The 23,409-nt window shown below is 46.3% G+C and overlaps 1 protein-coding gene across 1 annotated transcript; it reads left to right on the plus strand.

Annotated features, from left to right (window-relative positions):
* The first annotated feature begins 1,554 nt into the window (after window positions 1–1,554).
* On the plus strand, window positions 1,555–15,806 carry LOC118087451 (platelet-activating factor receptor-like). Its single transcript, XM_035120100.2, has 3 exons — window positions 1,555–2,948; window positions 4,790–5,486; window positions 11,274–15,806. Exons 2-3 carry the CDS (start codon window positions 5,353–5,355, stop codon window positions 12,283–12,285), a joined length of 1,146 nt encoding a protein of 381 aa, XP_034975991.2. The 5' UTR covers window positions 1,555–2,948; window positions 4,790–5,352; the 3' UTR covers window positions 12,286–15,806.
* Window positions 15,807–23,409: the final 7,603 nt, after the last annotated feature.

The raw sequence follows: 23,409 nt of genomic DNA on the forward strand, positions 1-23,409 counted from the left end.
ACAATTACACTAAATCACAATTAAAGTATACATTAAAACAAAGCAATTAAAAAGTTCTAACAGTAAAAACAATCAGATGAGGAAGTTCAAGTTCAGGGGAATGCTTCCCAAAATAGATGTATTTTCAAGAGCCGGTGGCATGCCAATACTGGTTGTGCTTTATATTTCAGCTGCTTTAGGGAATTGCACAATACCGGTGCCATCAATGAAAAATCCTGGCTCCATATTACCTTTGGTGCCAGCACTAAAATTGTCCATTGAAATAGATGACTCTATTGTGAGCACTAGGGGCGCGGGTGGCGCTGTGGGTTAAACCACAGAGCCTAGGGCTTGCCAATCAGAAGGTCAGCGGTTCGAATCCCCGTGACGGGGTGAGCTCCTGTTGCTCGGTCCCAGCTCCTGCCAACCTAGCAGTTTGAAAGCACCTCAAAGTGCAAGTTGATAAATAGGTACTGCTACAGCGGGAAGGTAAACAGCGTTTCTGTGTGCTGCTCTGGTTTGCCAGAAGCGGCTTTTTCATGCTGGCCACATGACCTGGAAGCTGTACGCCGGCTCCCTCGGCCAATAGAGTGAGATGAGCTCCACAACCCCAGTGTCGGTCATGCCTGGACCTAATGGTCAGGGGTCCCTTTACCTTTACCTTTATTGTGAGCACTAGATTGTTTGGAATCCACTAAAACAGATGGTAAAAGAGCCCATTGGTAGTAACTTGCAAAACGAAACAATGCAGTCATACTTCATTTACTTAAAACTTTTGTACTTTGTCTTTCCTTATAAAAAGCACAAGGTGGCTAGCAGCATTATCAAATCATAAATCAACAGTTGAAAATGTCAGGAGGAGCTTGCAAGCCTATATCCAGTTTCCTGGGAGTAAACCCCATTGAATTCGATGAGAGCTACTTCTGAGCAGACATGGGTGTGCATTGTAAAAACAAGCAGTGAAAGGTGCTCCGAATAGGCAGAGATGGTTAAAACCGATAAAAGCACCACCGAAATCATTTAAAAGATTCTGCAAAGCCATGTAAGAGGAGCTGTATTTTCCCGTGAGCTGTAGAGCAGCCACCTGGCTAGCTTGTGGTCATCCAGATATTGCTGGACTCTGAGCTTCCCGTCATCTCTCACCACTGACTGTACTTGCTACTTAACAACAATTCTCAAGATCACTTACAATGACCAAATGAGACAGCAATACGTCTCCACCCCCATCGTTCTGCCCGGACACCGAGGTCCAGTACCAAGGGCCTTCTGGCGGTTCCCTCCTTGCGAGAAGCCAAGTTGCAGGGAACCAGGCAGAGGGCCTTCTCGGTGGTGGCGCCCGCCCTGTGGAACACCCTCCCATCAGATGTCAAAGAGAAAAACAGCTACCAGATTTTTAGAAGACATCTGAAGGCAGCCCTGTTTAGGGATGCTTTTAATGTTTAATCGATTATTTTATTTTATTTTTCTGTTGGAAGCCGCCCAGAGTGGCTGGGGAAACCCAGCCAGGTGGGTGGGGTATAAATAATAAATTGTTGTTGTTGTTGTTGTTGAAAACATTGGGTGATAGACCATGGAATCAGAGTAGACCCATTGAAATTAATGGATCTGTTACTTAAGTCAATTTGAGTGGGTCTACTCTGAGAATGACTAACCTTGGCTATCCTCTGTTTTATACAAGCAGATCACAATAGAGAAGGGACTTTGAGCCGTAAATGATAGTTGCACCAGTTATACCCAATCCTGGTTAAGGACAATTAAAAACAGAGTTTTGGAATTTTAAAAGGGGTTTGCTTCCTGTCCAGACATAAGCCATGATGGGGCCCTTTCCTCATTTTTGGCACCACAACTTCCAAATGGATGTTGAGCAGGCATGTACTTAATAGTGAATGTAAGAATTTGCACAAACTTGCCTACATTCCCCACTCCTCGCTGCCTTTTGCCTTTATTTCTAGGTTTATTGGAAGGTGATGGTACAGAACAGTGCTTTAACCCATCTTGCTGACTGAAGCTGCTAAATTCAGACTTTTTAAAAATTATATCTTCTGAATCCTCCACTGTGTTGCAAATCAGAACTCACACTTTTTAACGTAAGCATAATTCAGCCTTTTGGTTGTCTTTGATGCTGTGAAGTTTGAATGCCTCTTTGAAAAGGCAAAAAAAGAAGGGGGAAAAAAGCTCTAACTTTGATCTCTCTCTTTTGTCTCCCTGCTCTCTTCCTTCCACAGCTGTTACATTTGGAAAGTGAACCCCTCCCACCCCCTGCCTCTCAGGCAGCTTTTATGCCTTTCTTAGTGGGGTGTTCGCTGAGTCTCAAAAGGCTGAGCAAAGTGGCTGCTCAGTTAACTCTGTGCCTGCTGTTTAGTTAGAATGCCTGGATTGGTGGTGCTGCTGGTTCTAAGATTTGGGAGCCAAGATGCTCCTGCAGGCAAGATGCTCACAGTGCCCCCCCCCCGCAAAAAAAATCCTTGTTGTGTGCTCAACTCACCATCCTTGCCATAACAACAACAACAGTAGAAATTGGAGTTCTTGGTAAAGTCCAGAAGTAAACGAAAAATTACAAGAACTCGGGCCAGAAAGGATAATTTCAAAAAATCTTCACAAAGTTTTATTCAGGATAACTTCCAGTAAATATCAACTTCTGTATGTTTGTTTATTTGAATCAACATTGACAGACTCCTTCTCCAACAGGAGTCCAAATTTATTCATCTTTTCAACACTTTACATCCAGGGGGCTTGAACAATAGTCTAGACTTCACATCATTCCTATAATCGAATTTGTACTTTGTAACAACATTGAACCTAGTTATGTCCATATGCCTTTAAATTATCTCAACACTTTTAGTACGCCTAAATGCAATACTGTCTCTTTAATTTTGCTGCAACCTCGTTTCCTCTATCATTTAAGTGCTGCAAACAATTTGAGTTAGCAAAGCAAACATACTTGGTACACTTAGACCTGAGAAACCTCGGTAAGCTACCTTTGTTTTTTACAAGTATTATAACTCTGTTTGTAGAAAACTACAAGTATTCCTGCAACAAGGATTATTATATTTTGTAAGAGGATTTCTTATTTAAGTTTAGACAAGCCTTTTGTACGCTACAAGCAGTCTAAATCTTTATTTAGAAAACAGACTATAAGGTTGAAGTTAGGTTGGTCACTCAAAGATATATCAGTAATGTTTATTTGAATACAGTCTCTGTCCTTTTTATTTGTTAAAACTTTATATCTAAAGAGTTGAATAATTTCTCATTACAAAGATTTATGTTAACTTTTACATTCCAGCTGATGAAGAATCATCGAAACAGGGCCTTGTCCTGATGTTGATACTGATGTTGATATTTACTGGAAGTTATCCTGAATAAAACTTTGTGAAGATTTTTTGAAATAACAACAACAACAACAACAACAACAACAATTTCTCAGAGCAACTTCACCTCACCTTGCTTTTAGAACTTTGGAAAAGAGTCAGTGAGAACAGAGTGATGACGCTTTACAATTTTATTATATAGTAAGATAGGATATCCCACTTTTCCTCCAAGAAGCTCATGGAGGTATACATGATTTTCTCCCTCTCTGTTTTCTTCTCAAAGGAAACCTGAGAGGTAAGTTAGGCAGTTACTGGCCCAGTATTGCTTAATGCGAACTCTCGGCTCCTGGATCCTTTGTTAGACACTCTAACCCCTGCACATGAGCTACTCCTTGTTCTTTTTCTCTCCGACTTGCTCAGAGATGGCAGATGGCTCAGAGCAGGCAACAGTTATGAGGAGGAGGAACAGGAGGTTCCAGGGCAAAGGGAGGGTTCCTTTGTCAGCCCAAGGGCCACATTTCCTTGGAGGCAACCTTCTGGGGTCCACATGACTGGTGCATGGGGCCAGGAGGAACAAGTGGTGGAGCGACAGATGTGATGCTTAACCTTTGCTACATTCCAGAATGGAAAAAATGGTGGAAGATCAAAATAGCCACATGTGTCCCACTGAGGCCAAAAAGCTTTTCTGGGCTTCCCACAATTGTGCCATCAAGTGCTGAGGTTGCTGCTGGCTCTTCAGATAGATAACATTGAAAGCAAATGGTGGATAATGAAATCCGAGAAGACCGAGGGGGGGTTGAGCATGGCTTTAAGTTTCCAGTGCTGTCCATATTTGGTGCGAGTGGGGCTACAATGACCAGCAATGCTCTTTGTCTTTGTCTATGGCTAGCAGGAATAAAATTAGTTATGGAAAGAAGCCAATACACCCAAAATGTCACGAATAGTATAGTCAGGCTGCAGTGTGTAGTATCCAGAGATAGGCAGAAGGTAGACTAGGGTCTACTGGTGGATCTCAGGGATTCTTGACACCCAGCTGAAGAATGAGCAACAGCAAAGCAACTTTCCTCATGTAACTTGGGCTGTGGAAATGAAGAAAGCTTTGGGAACATAGGAAACTGCCTTATGCTGAATCAGACCAGTGGTCCATGTGGCTCAACAATGTCTACACAATGACTGCCAGTGGCTCTCCTGGATTTCAGACAGAAATCTCTCCAACCCCGACCTGGAGTCAAGATGCTGGGGACTGACACTGAGAACTTCTGCATGCCAAGCAAATGCTTTTTGAGCTGTGGCTGTATTCCCTTAAATTGCCTGTTTTAATTTTAGACTCTGAATGGTCTTACGGATGGGAATAAGCTCTTGTTTTACTTGCTGGGTTGTCTTAATGGTGCATTTTAATTCTGGCCATTTCTATTTTAATGGGATTGTTTTAATGTGCATTTTAATTATGGTGTATTTTTAATTATTCTGTATTTTAATAATGTCATACCATTGGTTTTTAGGTTTTGCAGGCCAGTCGAAATCTATTTCGGCATGAAGCAGTATATAAATGGAATAACAACAGCAGCAAGAACTACTGTGCCATTGTACTTCAGGCTCCCTCCAGCTGTTGTGCAAGCTTACATCCAGTTATGTAGCAAACCTGGAATTGCTATCAGCAGTGGTACTGCCTCCTGAATCAGGGATTGGAGAACTGGGTCAACCGATAACAAAATGGATTTCAATATAGACAAATGTAAGCCTACACACTTAGGCAGGAAGAACCATTTGCACAAATATAAGACGGGGACACCTGGCTTGCCAGTAGTACATGTGAAAAGGATCTAGGTGTCTTAGCTTAAGATGAGTCCACAGTGTGATGCAGCAGCAAAATACCCTAATGCTATTCTAGGCTGCAACAACAGAAGTATAGTGTCTGCTCTATTCTGCCTTGGTCAGATCACACCTGGAGTTACTGTGTCCAGTTCTGGGCACTACAATTTAAGAAGGATCTTGACAAGCTAGAACATGTGCAGAGGAGGCTGACCAAGATGATCAAGGGTTTGGAAGCCATGCCTTATGAGGAATGGTTGAGGAAGTTGGGTACGTTCAGCCTAAGAAAGAGGAGCCTGAGAGGAGATGTGATAGCTATCTTCAAATATCTAAAGGGCTGCAACATGGAGGATGGAGCAAACTAAGACCAAAACCAATGGAATCAAGGTACAAGAAAGGAGATTCTGATTAAACATCAGAAAGACTTTCTGGTGGTAAGAACTGTTCAGAAATGAAATAGCCTCCCTTGGAAGGTGTTGGACTGTCCTTCCTTGCAGGTTTTTAAGCAGAGGTTGGATGGCCATCTGTCATGGATGTTTGACTTGAGATTTCTGAATTACGGGGGGTTGGAATAGATGACCCTCAGGGTCCCTTTCTAATCTATGATTCTGCAATTCTGTGATGCTCTTTTTGTGCCTTTCCTTTGATGAGAGGAAAGGAGAGAGGGAGGATGAAAAGCTAAATGCCAAAATGGGACACGGGAGGGACAAGTCTACTCACTTCAGCTCACCAGATGAATATGTGTGCATGCATGGAAATAAGAGGAGCTCCCTTTGCTGGGATCCCACACTTTGGTTATTCAGCTTTCCAGGCACTGTACTGTTAAACTTTGCAGGATATGGTGGGCGACCTAGATGCTTTTGTTTGCAGATATCCTTTTTCCGGTGCTGATTCATATCCTCTCCCCATTTCTTTGTGCTCTGTTCTGCTGACAATCCTACAATGCAAGTTCTGCCAAGACAAGAGCAATTGTGTGTGTGCATTGTGGGGGAGGGGGCTGAAGTGGGGAGGGAACCAAGCACCATCCCAGAAAGTGTGTCATTTTGGGGTATGAGAGGGAGAAAAAAATCTCAAAAAGGTTTAAAGGACTGTGGCTGATTCTTTTTAAAGGCAACATTGTTTTCTCTATTTTCAAGTGGTGAGTGCCATTTTTTATGTAACCCAAAACAGCTCCATGGGCACAAGAGAAAAATATCATTGGGTTTGGGGGAACCTCAAGAGTTGTAGAAATAAAAGGGGGGAAACCTAAAAAGAACAAAAGTGAGAGAAAGGCCTGCTTTCTGCCCTGAGGATGCTACAATCAAACTTTTTGCCTCGTGGGGTCATGTGCGGCTGGGCTCGCTTCCTTGAGCCAGCTGCCACTATCTGCCCTGCTGCAGGCAGCACAATGCATTGGCGGCCCTGCTTCTCCTCTTGCGCTGTGGCCTCAGCTCAATGGGTCAAGATGTGTGAGGGGTAGATGAACACTGGGTTGGACTCATTGGCCTCCCGATGTCCCCCCACCCCTAGCAATGCCATTCCTTTGGGGAAATCCGCTTTACATACATGCACAGGTGCACTGCCCCATGGCCAGCTGCTCTCTGCACAATTGCAAGGATTAACCTCTGACAGGGTTGTGCGCGTGGGGAGAGAGATAGAGGGAAGCCACAGGGGGATGGGGGCAAATCACGACTCGCACATCAGAGAGAACACAGCAGGATTTCTTGAGAGGAACGCACTGTGGGAGCAGGGAATACAGACCACCACCGTGGAAGGGTAAGAAGGTTACTTGGAAGAGACTTGGCGGTTTTCCCGGGGTGGCAGGAAGGTGGCAAGGATGTGCTTGAGGCTGGTTCATTAGGGCAAATGAGGTGCTCCCCTACCAACTTTAGTTTGCCCTCAGGCAGCCCCCACCTGCCTTCCTTCTGGGGATGCAGGAGAAATTTGATACAGTTGGCCTTGAAAGGCAAATCTACTTAATTCACAGTTTCTGAAACAATACGTGAACCAAAGCCCAACCGTCCTTCAAATGGCACACTTGTCCGAATTTTGCAATGCAGTTTTCCAGCCAAAGAAGTGTCTCCAAAAATGCAATTACTGTACTGTGCATAAGAATGAATACAGTGGGGGAAATAACATACACGGAAGGAAAATTGCATAGCCAAAATGTGAATGTTAGGAGAAATGGAGACTAAAATGCTGGTGAGTTTTATTGTGGTCCCACCCCACCAAACTGATGTTGAACTGTGGAGAACTGAATTTAAGAGGAGGAAAATAAGAACCTGGGAGAAACCAAAACCAACAGACTTGTCCATGCCTAGAGTGAGACTTTGAGGTTTTCCTGGGTCAGCAGGGTGGTGCCAAGGAGCAACGGTGGATGGTCCATTAGAGTGAATGGAGTGCTGCGCCACCAACCTCACTCTGCCCCCAGCCAGCCCCCACCTGCTTGCCTTCTACTTACAGCCAGTTCCAGGGATGAAACTACCCACCAGCTTGTTCCTCCTGGGGCCCCTCCAGCCTGCTCTTTTATTTTGGGCGTATTCTGCAACAAGTTATTGACACAACTAAAATGCACCAGGTGGATTTATTCTGCATTAGTTTGTTCTGTATTGCTTCCTCAATGCAGGAACAAACAATACTGAAAGTGTGTGTGGGGGAATAGTCTCATTGTTGTAGAACTCAGCAGGTAGGAGGATGGCAACCAAACTAGAACTAGTTGTAGTTACAAGTAGGTAGCTGTGTTGGTCTGACGTAGTCGAAACAACAACAACAAAAAATTCCTTCCAGCAGCACCTTAGAGACCAACGAAGTTTGTCATTTGTATGAGCTTTCGTGTGCATGCACACTTCTTCAGATACCAACTAGTTGGCTCTGCCTGTCATTGGCTCTGGTGCCACCTACTGTTGGCTTCCCTGCCTTCTGCACCAGCCACCACTTCCAAGGAGAAAGCAGTGAAAGATTTTTGGAAGTGTCAGCTGGGCCAACTGGGGTGAAATGGGCTATTGGAGCTGCAAGGATTTGCCTGATTGTGGGTCTAGTTATTGAGTTGGAGGGAGGTTTATAGCCTCAGGTGCCATTTCAGATGCTAAAGCAGCCATCACCAGCCTTGGATACTTAAGCACTTCCATGCTTGGTTTTAAAATTAGAACTGCCACTCTTTGCTCTGCAAAAAGGGAGTGAACATTGACATAAAGGGTACACTAGCTGAAGTGTGGAAAGATATGTAGCTTATGGGGGGGGGGAATGATGACTGGGCAATGCCATAAACTCTTAGGGTGCTGAATGTTGGCGTTGCACAGGGTGCTGCTGAAATTTGAGAGCCCAATGTTTGCCACAGGTCCAGAGCAACCTAGCATCCTATTTTAATTTAAATGATTTGAACAAAACCATCAATGCTATCTCCACCCCATTGCTGTGGGTACATTTGTGCTGGCCTTCCCCAACCTGGTGGCCTCCGGATGTTTCGGATTACAACTCTAATCAGCCCCACCCATAGAACAGGGGCCATGCCAGAGAGTCGGAGTATGCAATTTGCTCCCACATGATAAAATGATGGCCAACAACTTGGATAGCTCAGTTGGTTAGAGCATGGTGCTGATAACACCAAGGTTGCAGGTTCGATCCCTGTATGGGATAGCTGCATATTCCTGCATTGCTGGGGTTTGGACTAGATGATCTCCAGGGTCCCTTCCAAGTCTACAAATCTATGATTCTATGAAAAGGGGATTTGACAAAATCACAGAGGACCAAGGTAGCATTAGCTGTCATGCTTTGTCCCCTGCCCTGAGGACACCTCTGCAGCCATGGCAAGAGGAAGCCACATGTGCACATATGCAGAGGTTTATAACTTTCTGGCAGACAAAAACGTAGCTCCCATTTGAACTCAATTGTGCTTTCATCCCCCTGAAAAGCTGCCCTCCTCAAGACCCATGCTCAGTCCCATTTCAAAGATCTCAACCATCTCATCAATTAACCCTTTGTAATGGGAATCCCCCCATGAGACCCCACACCCTTTTCACTTTGAAGCCCAGCTCCCCTGACCCTGCATTTTTACATGTTGAGCCAACAGAAGAAAACAAAACAAAAAACCCCTCCCAACTACTTTTGCGCTGCCAAAGCTGGATTTTCAAAACTTTTACGAATAAATCGACAACTGTTTCCCACCTGCCTGCTCTATCCCTGCAGCTTTTTGCCCAGCTGGTACCGAAATGACTCAGTTGTGATAAATAACCACAAAAAATGATGACAGTCGTTTGCTAGCATGTTGCAGAAAGCTGGGCTTTAAGTGGGCTTCTTGTGCATGGGTAGTTTGGCTTGCTGGAAGCAGAGACAGAAAGACAGATTTGCATCGAGACACACTGTGCCACCCTCACCAGGATTTTGGCTGCATTTGCTCGGTAAGAATGGAACCTAAGCTGATTTAGGAGCACCAATCTCTGCTCTGGAAAGATATTGACTCTGCCCTGGAGCTCATTTCTGTGCAATAGATTCACTGAATTCCCCAACATTTTTTTTTTTGCCCTAGCTCCTCTGCAGCTTGACCCATATAAATGTTGCAGGTGGTATCTCATGGTAACTCCATGGGGGGGGGAACCCCTCCACCTGCTCAAGATCTAAATGTCAAACTGTTGCTAAACACAGGAGCAAGGACAGTGAGAAAGGATGGCAACCTCTAAGATCCACCAACTATAACTGGGACCAATTCAGACTACTTCTTACTTAGCTTTTATTTTATTGTTTAAGTGTTATGTACACTCAGGAAGGCTTGATATGGAATGTTAGAGGGATCTTGGAAAAATGATGCCTGTGATTTTCTCCAATGTGAGTGCACAGGTGAGTGTGCTCAGGTGTGAGCAACTGGGCAAAATGGCAGAAGATACCATTATTTCATTCTGTTGTGGTTTCCCTTGCAGAACTGTAGAACTGCAGAACTTGCAGAACTGTATGGCAGCAAGAAACACTCACCCCAAAGCTATCTGGTAAAATGCTGGCTAATTCATGTTTGTGTGCAGGACCAGTTTAGTATAAAACATTTTGCTAGTGAAGAACTAGGTATTTTTTTTGTTTAAATGTCTTTGTGTGTCAGGTGTATTTGCTGTTTTTTTTTACCTCCTTATTGAAAAGCCAAATCAACTTTCTCTCCACTCCACCGGACAAGAAACAGTTGATGATGTTATTGGTGTGTGTGTGTGTGTGTGTGTGTGAGAGAGAGAGAGAGAGAGAGAGAGAGAAATAATAATTCAGCACAACCCACAACTACCTTTCTTTCTTCAACCTCGATGGGGTAATTTTCAGTTGGATTTTTGTTGTAAGAATAATATATGCATTTGAATTTGATATCCAAAATTTCAATTCCCACCTTGCACCTAGTTCCCCACTAGTTCCCCACCCAAGGAAAATAAATCTTGAGCTACTTTTTGCTTTGATTAGCCGATCCATGCTTTGGATTGCATTTTCCTTTTCCCTGCCAAAGTTGCGGAGGGGGGAGAGAGAGAGAGAGAGGGAGGAAGGAAGAGAGGGGAGGGAAAGGAGATTTCACCAAGCTAAATGTTTTAGCTCCTCCTGGCAGCTTCAGCTGTGCTCTGGCTTGGCAGTGAGACTCAGATAAGAACAGGTGAACTGTGTCGGGAGCTGGAGAGGCACGGGACTTTCCGGCGCTAAGCCCCGGCAGCTGCTGGCTGGAGCCAGGAGCCATGTCTCCACCAAAGGGTGGCAGCTCTTGGAGGCATCTCCTTGCAGCTGTGCTACCCTTTCCTCCAGAAGAAACTTCCAAGCATCAGAGTCAGACTTCCTGGAATGCAAGTGGGCTTTTCCTGTGCTTAAAACTTTCTGAGGATTATTGCAGTGTGTGTGTGTGTGTGTGTGTGTGTTGGATTCTTCAGTCCTGCCTATCTTGCTCATCCCTTTTCTGTCTGTGCCCATCCATCCATTGCCTTGGTCTTCCATGTACTAACTCACCACTCCTTTCTCTAAAAAATTGTCCTGTCCATCACTCATCCATTCAGGTTGTCCTGTCAGTTGATCTGGTTTAGCCTGAACCCACACTATCCATCTGCAAAGTGCCCCCCCAGCCATAAACACCCACAAACTGGTGTGCCACTTTCTCCATCTCCCTATCTGCCCCCTTCTTTCCTCATTGATTTTGCTTTGTTTTGGTCTGATGTTGAAACGCTCTCCTTTCTCTTCTTCTGGTAGCATTGGTATGAACAACTCCATCACCTCTGGGCTAGTGGTTGGCCAATGCCGGCTCAATGACCCCGTGCAGTTCATCCTGGTGCCGGCCGTCTACTGCCTTGTGTTGTGTGTGGGACTCCCAGGCAACGTGGCGGCCTTGCTGGTCTTCTTACAGAGTGGACGGGTTAGGAAGGCTATCCGCATCTACCTCATCAACCTGACACTGGCGGACATCTTCTTCAACCTCACTCTGCCATTCTGGATCCCTTACTATCTGGCTGAGGGGCATTGGGAGCTGCCGGAGGCCTTCTGCCGCTTGGCTGGAGCCACTTACTACTTGGCTACCTACAGTGCTATGGCCTTCATGACGCTCATCAGCCTGAACCGCTACTGTACCATTGCCAAGCTGGAGATGGCTTTGAACAGGCCCCTGGGGGCGCTAGTGGGCTGTGCTGTGGCATGGCTGCTGTGCTTTGCCTGCGCAGTCCCCTCTTTGCTGACCCAGCAGACCTACCAGGTGGAAGCGATTAGCATGAAATGCTTTGAACAACACTCAGGGAGGAGGAGTTATGCCTGCGCCATGGTGGTTCTGTTTGCGGCCTCCTTCCTGGTTGTGTTAGGGGCCTACATGTCCATCATGAGATCTCTCTCGGCCTCAGCCGGCACCTGCCAAGGTGGGCACCGCCGGCGGGCACGTGCCATGGTCCTGGGCATGCTGCTGGTATTTGTGGTCTGTGTGGCACCCTACCATCTTTCTCTGGTTCCCTGGGTGGCCGACCGCATGGCCAGTTCCTTCTGCAGCCCTCCGTCTTTCTTGGACAACCTGCACATGCTGAGTGTGGCTCTGTTGAGCCTCAACAGCTGCATTGACCCCCTCATCTATTGCTTCTCTATCAAACGCTTCCGGACTGATTTGTGGATGATGGTGCGGAAGGTCGCACGCTGCCTCCCACTCCCCTCAGCGCTGCCGCCGCCGCCACCGGAAAACAGATCTCCACCCAATATTCGGTCATCATCTCTAACTTCTTCATAGCTGGAGTGAAGGTCCTTCAGATGGAACTCAAGCTCCCTCTCCATCATTTGGACTTGATTTTGAATTTGATGTTGCCTACAGACCTCTTTTTGACCAGATTGTGGCTTGCAAATACCAACCACACTGTTCCAGTAAGAACAGTTTCCCTGTCTATCATCCACATGGAATTCATGAGGTTGAAAGGGGGGTGGATTGGCAGAGCTTATACAACCAGGTTTTTCCAAGCATGGTCAAATCAAGTGATCCACAACTGGTGCAGCGGCAAAGCACAATTTTAAAAGGATCACACAGAAATGGCTGGAATTGGGAATAGACAGTGAATTACCTGTCCATAGCTGTAAAGCGCCAGTTAATAGGTTATTTTCCTGGATGGCTTCATCATTTTAGTTCAGTGGTATGCAACCTTCAGCCTGCAGGCCTAAACAGGCCTTATCAGATTTCCCCATTTGGCCTGCAAGGCTGTTTTGCCCAAGCCCCACCAACATGCCTGATGCCCATCTGATACCATATGTCAGGGCTGGGGAACCTCTAAACCTTCAAATGTGGTCGGTTGCCAATTCTCATCAGCCTCAGCAATAATGGTCAATGGTTAGGGATGGTGGGAGTTGTAGTCCAGCAACAACATCTGGAGGGCCACAGGTTCCCCAATCTTGTCATAGAGGCATGGGATAAATAAAGATGCAGCTGAGGTTGTTGTTTTTGTTGTTGTTGCAGGAAGTGATGATCAGCTGATCAGTGGTACTTGCAAATCCCTGCACACTGACCTCCACATGCACCAACCCTCAGCGATTGTTGGGGCTTTCAACGTGCTGTTTGTGGGACTTTGGAAGCCCTGTGCCTTTGCCTCCACCGTTGAAACTATGCAGGCAGAAATGGATCACGTGTTGTTCTGATGTCAGATGATTGACAGGTGGGTGGCCCCAGGCACCTGTCAGATTTGACCCATGAGGAATGAGGGGGATAAGAATCTGGTGGCTGGAACCAATGTCCCAACCCCTGTTTTAGGTTAGAAGTTGGCAAACAGGGGGACGATGACAATGTGCCAACTCTTATGGTTCAGGGTGTTCCAGATGCTGACATAGGAACATAAGAAAAGCCTGCTGGACTCTATACCGATTGCCCATCTAGTCCAGCATCCTGTTCTCAACCCGATGCCCCCAAGGGAAGCATGCAAGCAGGACCTGAGGACAGGTACCCTCTCCCTTCCTGTATTTCCAGCAACTGGCCTTCAGAGGCGGAGTGGAGGCAGAACATACTCCCTGTGACTAGTAGCCCTTGGTAGTCTTATCCTCCATGACTTGGCCTAATAATGGAGGTCCTGCACCCCTGAAGTGGAGGGCTGTCCTGCAGGACACAAGGCCACCCTCCAGTTCCCCCCTCTCCCTTTACATAAGCGTCCTTTTACTGTTCACAGACATTGCTCAATGAAGCACCTCCTCCTGTACATCGCATCATCTCTGCCTGAGTCAGCTTCTCCTGTTTCTTCAGCCTCCCCAGTGTAGGCTTCTTGCTTCCCTCCCCACAACCTGCTTACCTGCTTTGACTTTTGGAAATGAACTCCAGCTTGCTTTGCTGGCTTTCAGTGGTGCGTCACCCACCAAGCATCTGCCTTGGCTTGGCCCACTCTCTGAAGGAAGGCCAGACTAAAACTTGTCGGTGCTTCACAGATTGAAAATGTAGAAAGGACCGAGACATTGTCTTGGCTTGCTGTATGTAGAGTTGTCAGCTTTTTAAACACACCCTTGTTGCTGTGCCTTTAATCTCAGACCAGATCACTGCCACAGGTTTTACCCGGACATTCCCGTGACCTCCTGACTGAGCCTCCTCTCTTAATTACTGTGTCGTTTTAATGAGATTGCTTTATCGCCTGTTTTATTTATTTATTTATCATTCCATTTCTATCCCGCCATTCCCCCCCCCCAAGGACTCAAGGTGGTGTACATCATTCTCCCCCTCCCCATTTTATCCTTGAGAACAACCCTGCGAGGTAGGTTAGGCTGAGAGACAGTGATGAGCTGAAAAGTCACCCAGTGTGCTTCAATCACTGAATGGGGATTTTTGAAGCCTGGTCAGCCAAGTCCTAATCCGATGCTGTAACCACTATGCAACACTGTCTATGCATGTTTCTATTCCAAGGTTTTGACTGGTTTTCATATTTTAGAGTTTGAATTGATTTGTGTACTTGTAAACCACCAAGAAGCCTATTTTGACATTAACCAGTATATAACGTAATCATAACTGCGAAAAAATGCAATTGCTGGAGCTCCTGCTACTATTAAAGGCACAGCTACAGGGAATAGTTGAAAAGCTGGCAACTCTGGCTGTAGATATCCACTTTTTTTGGCAACAGACAGATGTGTGCTGGCTTCTGAAGCAGGAGGTGGCAGTAAACTGACCATGAGCACATTTTCTCCCCCCCCCCTTTAAAAAAGCATCAATGAAAACAGGGGCAAGATATAGCCAGGGACACGTCGTACCAGTGAATAAACACTTTCCCACACCAATGGGGACAGTCGGTGGGTGGGTGTGTACACCTTAGGGTGGCCATTTATCCATTACCAAAAAAGAAAGAAAGAAAGAAAGAAAAAGAGGATACAGATTTGCATAAAATTTGCATGTGCTAATTTATATGTACAGATGCAAACTTAGAAATGATTACTGTAATTTAAATAGAAATACAGTTCATCTCTCCATTGTAGGGAAGACTGTGACCAGGTGTCCTCTGTGCCTGCCTGCTCAGTCTGTTGTCCAAATGCTGATGGTGGTGGTTGGCCAACTCTGAGGCCTCTCTTGCTCTCCCTCCTTATGGTTCTTGTATCATTAAATCATTCCTGGACTGGACACCCCTTCCATTAAAGCAGTAGTCTTCATTTGGGGACCTGTTTCCTAATTCTGTACCGTCTATTTGCTCGATGCTGCTGCTGCTGCTGCTGCTGCTGCTGTGACCCACCTGAGATCAGGCCATGTCCCACCAGCTGAAGACCAATGAAACAGAGGACGGTTTTCAAACAGACAACTGGCAGCCCTTCCAATGGAGGACCGTCCTCTGTAAAGCTGGACATGTGAGCCACCCTGATCCCATAGAAGAACACGGGACTTCTCCAGTGCCTGATTTTGTTTGTTTATTTTGGCCTTTTGAACAGTTCTCCATAACGTCTACAGTGCCAACCATCTTTCCTCAAGCCAGTGGCAGACATACTTCCCTTTCACCACCTAGGAGAAAGGCCACTGTTCAGTGGTTAAACACCTGTTTTGAAGGCAGGAGTCCCCAGCTTCAACCCCCGGCATCTCCAGGTGGAGCTGGGAGGGAACCCAGCCTGAAATCAAAGCCAGTCAACAAAGACAAACGCTGAGCTAGATGGACCCATGGTCTGATTCAGTATAAGGCAGCTTATTACGTCCCTATAAAATTCATATAACAAAACCAGAGAGCCACGATGTCAAAGGTTGACCAGGCCCCTCAGCATGCCTCCCAAGCAATGCTCTGGGCCTGGAGTAATCGAACAGTAATTATTTTAATTCTTCTTATTAATTCTTCTTAATAATAATAATAATAATAATAATAATAATATCATAACCATCATCAGTATTGTTTCCGTTACGGTTAAATTTCATTACAATAAAAATGGAACCACATGTCACAGTCACTGTACAGTATTTTGTTTTGTCTTAACGAGTGGAAAGCCTTCTGCTTCTAGGCACATTGCTAAGAACTAAGATGTGGACAGAGGCTGAGATCGAGAGAAGACCATCTCTCGGTTCCCTGGCATGGCATTGAGAAGACAGGCCGGGCACCAGGTGTCGGAGGTGGGGGAGGGTCGCGATCCCTTCGTGTCTCTAAGCTACGGGCAGATCCCAGATTCCTGGGAGAAGCTCCTGAGATCCACCTATTTTTCAACAAGTTACTAAGACATGAGGTTGTGGTGGAATTCTTCCCACCGACTGGACAAGACTTGGCCCAGGGGGTTGAAAAGATTGGGTGCGCATCCCACTGGGATGTCCTCCTGCACTGAAATGATGGCGCAGTCCCCATTCATTACAGAGGGACTCATGGAAGAGACATTCTTTGTGGGTTGTGCCCATAATAACTAAGGTTGTTTGGGATATATAGATAGAAACCTTAAAAGAAAAAAAAACCAAGGGAAAAACAACAACAAACCTTAATGAGAACTTTCATAGCTGATACAGTCATGGCTAATAAAATTAACATGTTGGATCTAGGACCCCCCCCATGCATGCTGCAACTGCGTGTACTCTATCAAGCAGCCCTCTACGCCAGCTTTTGCCAACCTGGAACCCTCCCAATGTGTCAGACCACCAACTCTTATCAGCCACAGCTGGCACGGCTGATGATGGGAGTTGTGGTCTAAAACATCTGGAGGGCACCAAGTTGGCAAAGACTGATTTATGCACAAAAAGGAGGCCAACGAGAAAAGGAGGTTGCCAGGAAGAGCAGCACATTAGACACCCATGGAGGAAACTAAATAGTACAAAATTCAGCTGAGATATGCATATTTCCCAAGGCCTGTTGGAGATTATGTAGAGCTAACAGGTTAATGTGCACAATTCACTCTTCATAGAATGGTTATGCACACATTCTCCATAAAGCCTAGTGAATGTGCACAATGACTGGTTCTTATGCACATTAACAGTTCAACTTACATTTTCCTTAACACCCACCCACACCCACACCCCATAGCAATCTTGCCCTCTTCGACTATTGGGTGGAAAGTCTATGTTCTGTCAGACAGATAATTCCAATGTTTATCCTTCTCCAGGATTTGATTTACAAAATAGGGTGGTCCGTGCAGTCCTGTACACGTCTAATCAGAAGGATGCCCTCTTGAGCTTAATGGGACTTACTCCCAGGGAAGTGGTTACAGCCTAAAAAAATAACTGTTAGGAAAGCCTTTTCCAGAAATGTCATTTTAGAGGCTACTTTATCAAAAAAAGGGACTATTTCTTTTTTAAAAAACAACCAACCAACCAACCAACCAACCCACAATGCAAAATAAAACAAAAATGCAAAGGGTTTGGGATGAGCCTGGTAACAGTTATCAAAACTCTTTTAAAAACAGCAGCAGCAGCAACTTCCTTCTGATAAGCAAACACTGCAATTTTATGCAGAAAGAAAGAAGCATGGTTTGTTTGTTTTTTGTATGATGGTTGATACTAGATGGTAGATTTTTTAAGGATTATATGCCCTGTGGGTTTCTTGCTACTAGTGCTACAGTTATGTGGTTAAAAGTTAAAATTTTATACTATACAGTTATATATCCCAACCAGCCTTAGCTGTTGTGCTTGTTGGTCACTCAGAACCCTTCAGTATGGAAGTGACGTTAAAACCTTGCAGGTGAGGGATGGACGGCAGCTGCTGAAATTATGAAATATCACTTCCACCTTGTGCCCTGAATATGGTTGGTTTGGGGAGCTCCAGACAGCACATTGCTTACCCGTGGGATTTCCCAGCATCTATCAGTCAGGAAGTTCCATACAGTCCAGTAACGGCAGACAATCAGGGATCATGCTCCCAGGATGCCGGGTGGCACACAGTCCCTTGCCCTTGATTTGGGCTTGTCCTTGCTTGCGAAAGTGTGGCAAAGAGCAGGGTCCGTGGCACGTCTTTCCGGACGAGGTGGAGCCTCTCCTAAGTCAGCAGTGGAGGGTGAGATTAAAAAAAAGCCCCTCCAAAAGGTTTTCACAGTGCGGGGGTGGTGGTGGGGCTCCTTGGTTTCGAAGCCTCAAAAAGTAGCACTTAGCTTCATCTTCCCCCAGGTGCTGGATTGCCAACAATCCCTGCTCCCCGCTTTACTTGGATACGGCACCCAACTGCCTCCATAGATGGAAGAAGTTTGGGCAAACTCTTCCCCTACAACTCCATGGAACATGCTACATTGTGGGTGCGCTGGGAAGGGAGGGTTGTGTGTGGACCACGTGACCGCGAGCAGGAAGAGAGCACAAGGATGCTAAAGGATGAGAACTTTGGGGATCCCCAGGAGGAGGGCACAGAGGAACCCAAAAGTCCTGGGTCTCCATCAGCAATGCCTTCTGACATTTTAACTCACTGGCAGCATATGCTCAAACCCAGAAAACCAAGGACTCAACCCATACCACTTCTCCCAGCCCTCACCACTGGGAGGCTGCCCTGAAAGATGGGAGGCTTGGCATAGCTGCCAAGTTTTCCCTTTTCTCGCGAGGAAGCCTATTCAGCATAAGGGAAAATCCCTTTAAAAAAGGGATAACTTGGCAGCTATGCGGCTTGGTGATGACGAGATATCAAAAGGTATGTCCAGCCCTTCAGTGTCTTGGCTACAGATGCGTGTGATTTTTGGTCCCCCCCCCCCGAGAAATTCTGCTGATTTCCTAAAACGTTTCTCTCTGAATTCTTAAAGATGCTTTTGCCTGAGCAGGACCCTCCAAATCTACCTCGAATTCAGTTTCGGGGTGACATTTGGTGGTGACTTAGAGGTGTGTGGAACTCCCCTCCCCCTGAGAAATTTCATACATCTTATTGAAATTCTTGCACCTTCTTTGTAGACATTTTATATGCAAGCAAGCCCCCTTCCCCACATTTTGCTTTGCATTCATCCAAATTGGGTAGCATACCCCTAGTCTTGACTTTTTGGAGATATAAAGGTATAAAGAAGAGGAATAGGGTTGCCAGACTCAATAGAGGACAGGACTTCTGTGCCTTTAATTGCCCTGCTCTCTTTTGATTCTGGAAACCTTAAAGAGAAACCAGCAGACCCTTTGCTTGGAAATTAAACAAAGGGTCTGCTGGTTTCTCTTTAAGGTTTCCAGACTCAAAAGAGAGCAGGGCAATTAAAGGCACAGAAGTCCTGTCCTCTATTGAGTCTGGCAACCCTAAAGAGGAAAGATCTTAACTTATTTGCAGTCCTGCTCCTGTTACACTATATGTGGATACACAGATGATTTGGGTCTCCATCTTGGGCATTGATGAATGTGCTACCTTTGCAGCTTTATTTATTTTAAAAAATCCCCTGTAGCTTAGTGCTGAGATGCAATGAACTTCTTCTTTCACTTTCACAAGGATGCTTCATACTGTGCCACAGCCAAGGATAGGCTGATATGGGAAACTCTGCTACTGAAGAGGCTCACCTGTTCACTGTCCAGGCACTCTCTGGTGAAAGGGAGTTGCCACTAATGCCCACTGCAGTACTTTACCTCTAAAAGTGCTTCAGTGTGGAAGGTGGGAATGCTCAAAAGCAAATGGAGTTAGTTTACTCTCCACTGTGTTGGTGGGGCAGACAGCACAGGAGAGAAATCTCTGTTGAAATTTCCTCCTGGGCTGAATGAACACACTTTGAGATGGCAATGAGGGAACGTCTCTTTTTGTGAATTGTGCCCCAGAGATTCAGGACATGCCTCAATGGTTCAACAACTTTGTCAACAAGAGGGACAAATCCAGGCATGAAGTCTGGAATCAAATTCCCACTAAAGGCAGCTGTACACAATCAAACACCCTTCTTCTTCTTACAGTTAGCTGGTTTTTTAAAAAAACAATTTGTCATTGCTGAAGCTCACTTTTGCTGACATTGGACTGATTTCTATGAAAAGAGAGTCACGGATAAGTGACGTTCTGGTGACCTTGGCCTGTATTGATGAATTGTTGTAAAACAATTGCTCTAAAAGGCACAGGGAAAAAAAATTAGAAATGGTGCGGTCGTGCTTTTAATGTCCTTGATATTGTTAATAGAAAAACGAAAAATGGAACTTCTTACTGGCATCACACACGGCTCTTATGAATCTGGTCAGAGGCCTTCCAAAATACCACTGTGCCTCCATAGCAGCCTCCAACCCTCACTGCATCCTTTTGACTCTAGGCCAAAAGATTTTCAAAGTGCGTTTTGAGAACCTGAAAGATGGCAGGGTGGTTTCTCAGAGGTTCCTCAATAAGAGAACAGTGGACAGGCTTTCCTGAAAGAGTTCCAACCATCATCACGAAGCCTGACGCCACCATGTGGCATGGTCAGGTAAATGCTAGGGCCATCCCACTAGTGGTGCCTATAGCATTACGCTTTCCATTTTAAAGAGGTTTAAAGACTGTCTCAAGGCAAATCTTAAAAAATGTAGTATAAACACTGACAACTGGGAAACACTGGCCTGCGAGTGCTCCACTTGGAGAACAGCCTTCACCAAAGGTGTCATGGGCTTTGAAGAAACTCGATCTCAGGACGCAAGGGAGAAACGTGCTAAGAGGGAGGGATGCTTGGCAAATCCACACCATGATCAACTCCCGCCTGCAAACCAATGTCCCCACTGCGGAAGGATGTGTGGATCCAGAATTGGCCTCCACAGTCAATTATGGACCCATTGTTAAAACTGTGTTTATGGAAGACAATCTTACTCGGCTACGAGTGATTGCCAAAGAAGTGGTCCTATATAGAGGACCACTGCTAGACAGCAGTCTCCTGCTCTGGACCCTTTGGTGGCCACTTGCACCTGACGTTCTGCCTTGTGGGTAAAAAAAATGAAAAAAAGGCCATCACTACAAAAAACTCTGTAGTGGCCATTTTGTTAACTTACAGTGTGCTAGAACTAGAACTTCCCATGCATTGTGAGAAAATAAAGACTGAGGGAACAGGCGCCCACTCAGATATACACATAGGAGCCGGACTTGTGCTCTTCAACCTTGGGTTCTCAAAACCTGTTGGGCTACAACTCCCATTCTGTCTGAACTTTGTCTAAACTGGCTAGGAGTGATGGGAGCTGTAGCCCAACGACGTTTGGGGCCCTTATGTTGAAGAGTTTTGATGTGCATGGGTTCACTGGCCTTTGTTCAGCCTTGGCAAACAGAAAGATGTGGAAGCTCTTCCCTCAAGGTAGAAAACTTGAAAGCTGCTTGCTGAGGCTAATGCCAGCCTCACAACACTGTCCCATTCCCAGGACTGGGTGCAATTGAGACTGGAGACAGGAAGGAAGGGGCAGCAGAGCAACCAGACAGGTTGAAAGGCTCTAGGGCAGAGAAGGCAGTGACTCTGCTAGCAGCTCCACCTATCTGCCAGAAGAGGGCAGTGTTGCATTTCTTTATAAGGCATCACTTTGTGGTCTTCAGAAAGGCTCACAGATAGATTGGCTACTTGCTTGCAGCAAGGCAGACATTTGTGGGATGTCTGGTGTGGGTCAGAAGGTTTAATGGCGGAGTGTTTCAGGGTGCTTCCACATGGCCAGAATGGGCATGAAAAGGATAAGGGGGGTGGGAGGTAGAAAGGTGGGTCTGCATGCACTGAATGTTGGGAGCAGTAGGGCATTTCCCCACCCACAAATAATATTGCTTCATATATCTTACCCCACTAGATGCACCTCTTGGAAATGACCTTGACAATGAACTATTTTCCCTACAGACTCATCACTCTGTTCTAAGACAGGAGTGGAGAACCCCTGGCCCATGGACTGAATGCAGCTCTCTAGGGTCTCTATCTCACCCATGGGACTCTCCCCAGACTGTGCCCCCTTCTGGCCCTGATCCCTCCCCTCCCCAAGTAGGCAGGAATGTGCCCTTGAGCTGGGACAGTGTCTCTTGCTGCCTCTTATGCCAGGAACTCCCTCCTAGACCACTGGATGCCAAGTGTTATCCTCCAAGTGTTGTTGAATCACAGCTCCCGTCATTCCCAGCCACCATGACTGGCCATCACTCTTGGTCCTGCTGGTTGGGGCTGATGAAAGTTGGGAGTCCAACAACATCTGGAGGACCACAGGTGTTCCCCATCTCTGATAGGTACGCAATGGCGATTGGTGCCCACTGGGACTGGTAGGGTGGAAGGCGAGGAGACTAGCAGTAGGTGGAGTCAGAGCCCACGACAAATAGAGCCACCACCTGACTGGTTGTAAGAGGGGTGGCATCTGGAGGCCGGCTGAGGCCAGGCTGAGGTTGGTGGGGCACTGCTGCCGTGGCCTCTGGTGGACGTACATTGACTGAAGGTATTCTGCGGATACCTTCACCCAGTTGAAAGCCATGCACTTGGTTTACAAAGGCCCGAGGAATTTGAGCTCTGCTCATGCATTCATTGAATGCATATAGACATACAGTGTGGAATGAGGATGGGGGGCAGGCAAGGAGACTGCCCCCCACAATGCCCTCTTTGCTGTGCCATCCACCCTTACCTTCCCACATTGATGGGGAAGGTCTGAAGGTGGCACACAGTTGCGCACAGTTCAACTTGTGCAGGTTGGGTGGTGGTGCCAGAACTCAGAGACACCCTAGGGAGTTGAATGTTGGAAGATTCAGGAGAGACAAAAGAAAGTCCTCCACACAATTCACAGTTAGACAAATTGAAGGAGGAGGTGGCTATCAATGGCTGCTCAACTGGACATGTATGTTCTTCCTCCACTGTTGGAGGCAGAATGCCTCTGAGTACCACTTGCTGGGAACCATGAGTGGGGCCACTGCTCTTGCACTTAGGACCTTACTTGCGGGCTTCCCAGAGGTATCAAGTTGGCCACTGTGAGAACAGGGTGCTGGACTAGATGGACCTTTGGCCTATCAGTGCTATTTTTCTAGAAAAAGAGGTGCTGGAACTCACCAGGAACACCTCCCTTGTTCTCTTATAATGGCAATGGTGCCCACCTGAGAGGTGCCGGAATTGAGTTCCAGCTGAAAAAAATAGCCCATCATGTTGTTGCGATTTTACTCCATGTACTTCAGGCAGTTACACCAACACAAGTCATGGGCCAGAGCATCCACTGTAGCTCCTGAGGTCAGCAGGCTAGAATGGAGGCTGCAGGCACTACATCCTCATGATGCTTCATCTCTGTCCTCTAACAGAGGGAGATGACTGGGAAGGAATGGGAGGAGGAACCCAGAGGTGCGTGTTGCTGCTGCTGCTACTGCCACCCCCCGGCAACCATTGCCTGAGGCAGATCACTTTGCTCTGCCTAACAGTAGGGCCAGTTTTGTACACGAGCCATGGGTTACTGCCAACCCCACCAACCCCAGGTCATGTCTTTCCTTCCTCTTCCACAATGCATTGTACTGCTTTATTGCATGTCCTAATATCACCATGTGGTGGGTGTTTTCCCCTTTCTATAGTATCGCTCACCAAGGGCCTGATATGGCGACAGCAGGAAACAGAGTGGGTTTCACTGAGCACTACAGAAAGGGGG

The sequence above is a fragment of the Zootoca vivipara genome, chromosome 6 (assembly GCF_963506605.1).
Source record: "Zootoca vivipara chromosome 6, rZooViv1.1, whole genome shotgun sequence".
In the NCBI taxonomy this organism is placed as follows: Eukaryota; Metazoa; Chordata; class Lepidosauria; order Squamata; family Lacertidae; genus Zootoca; species Zootoca vivipara.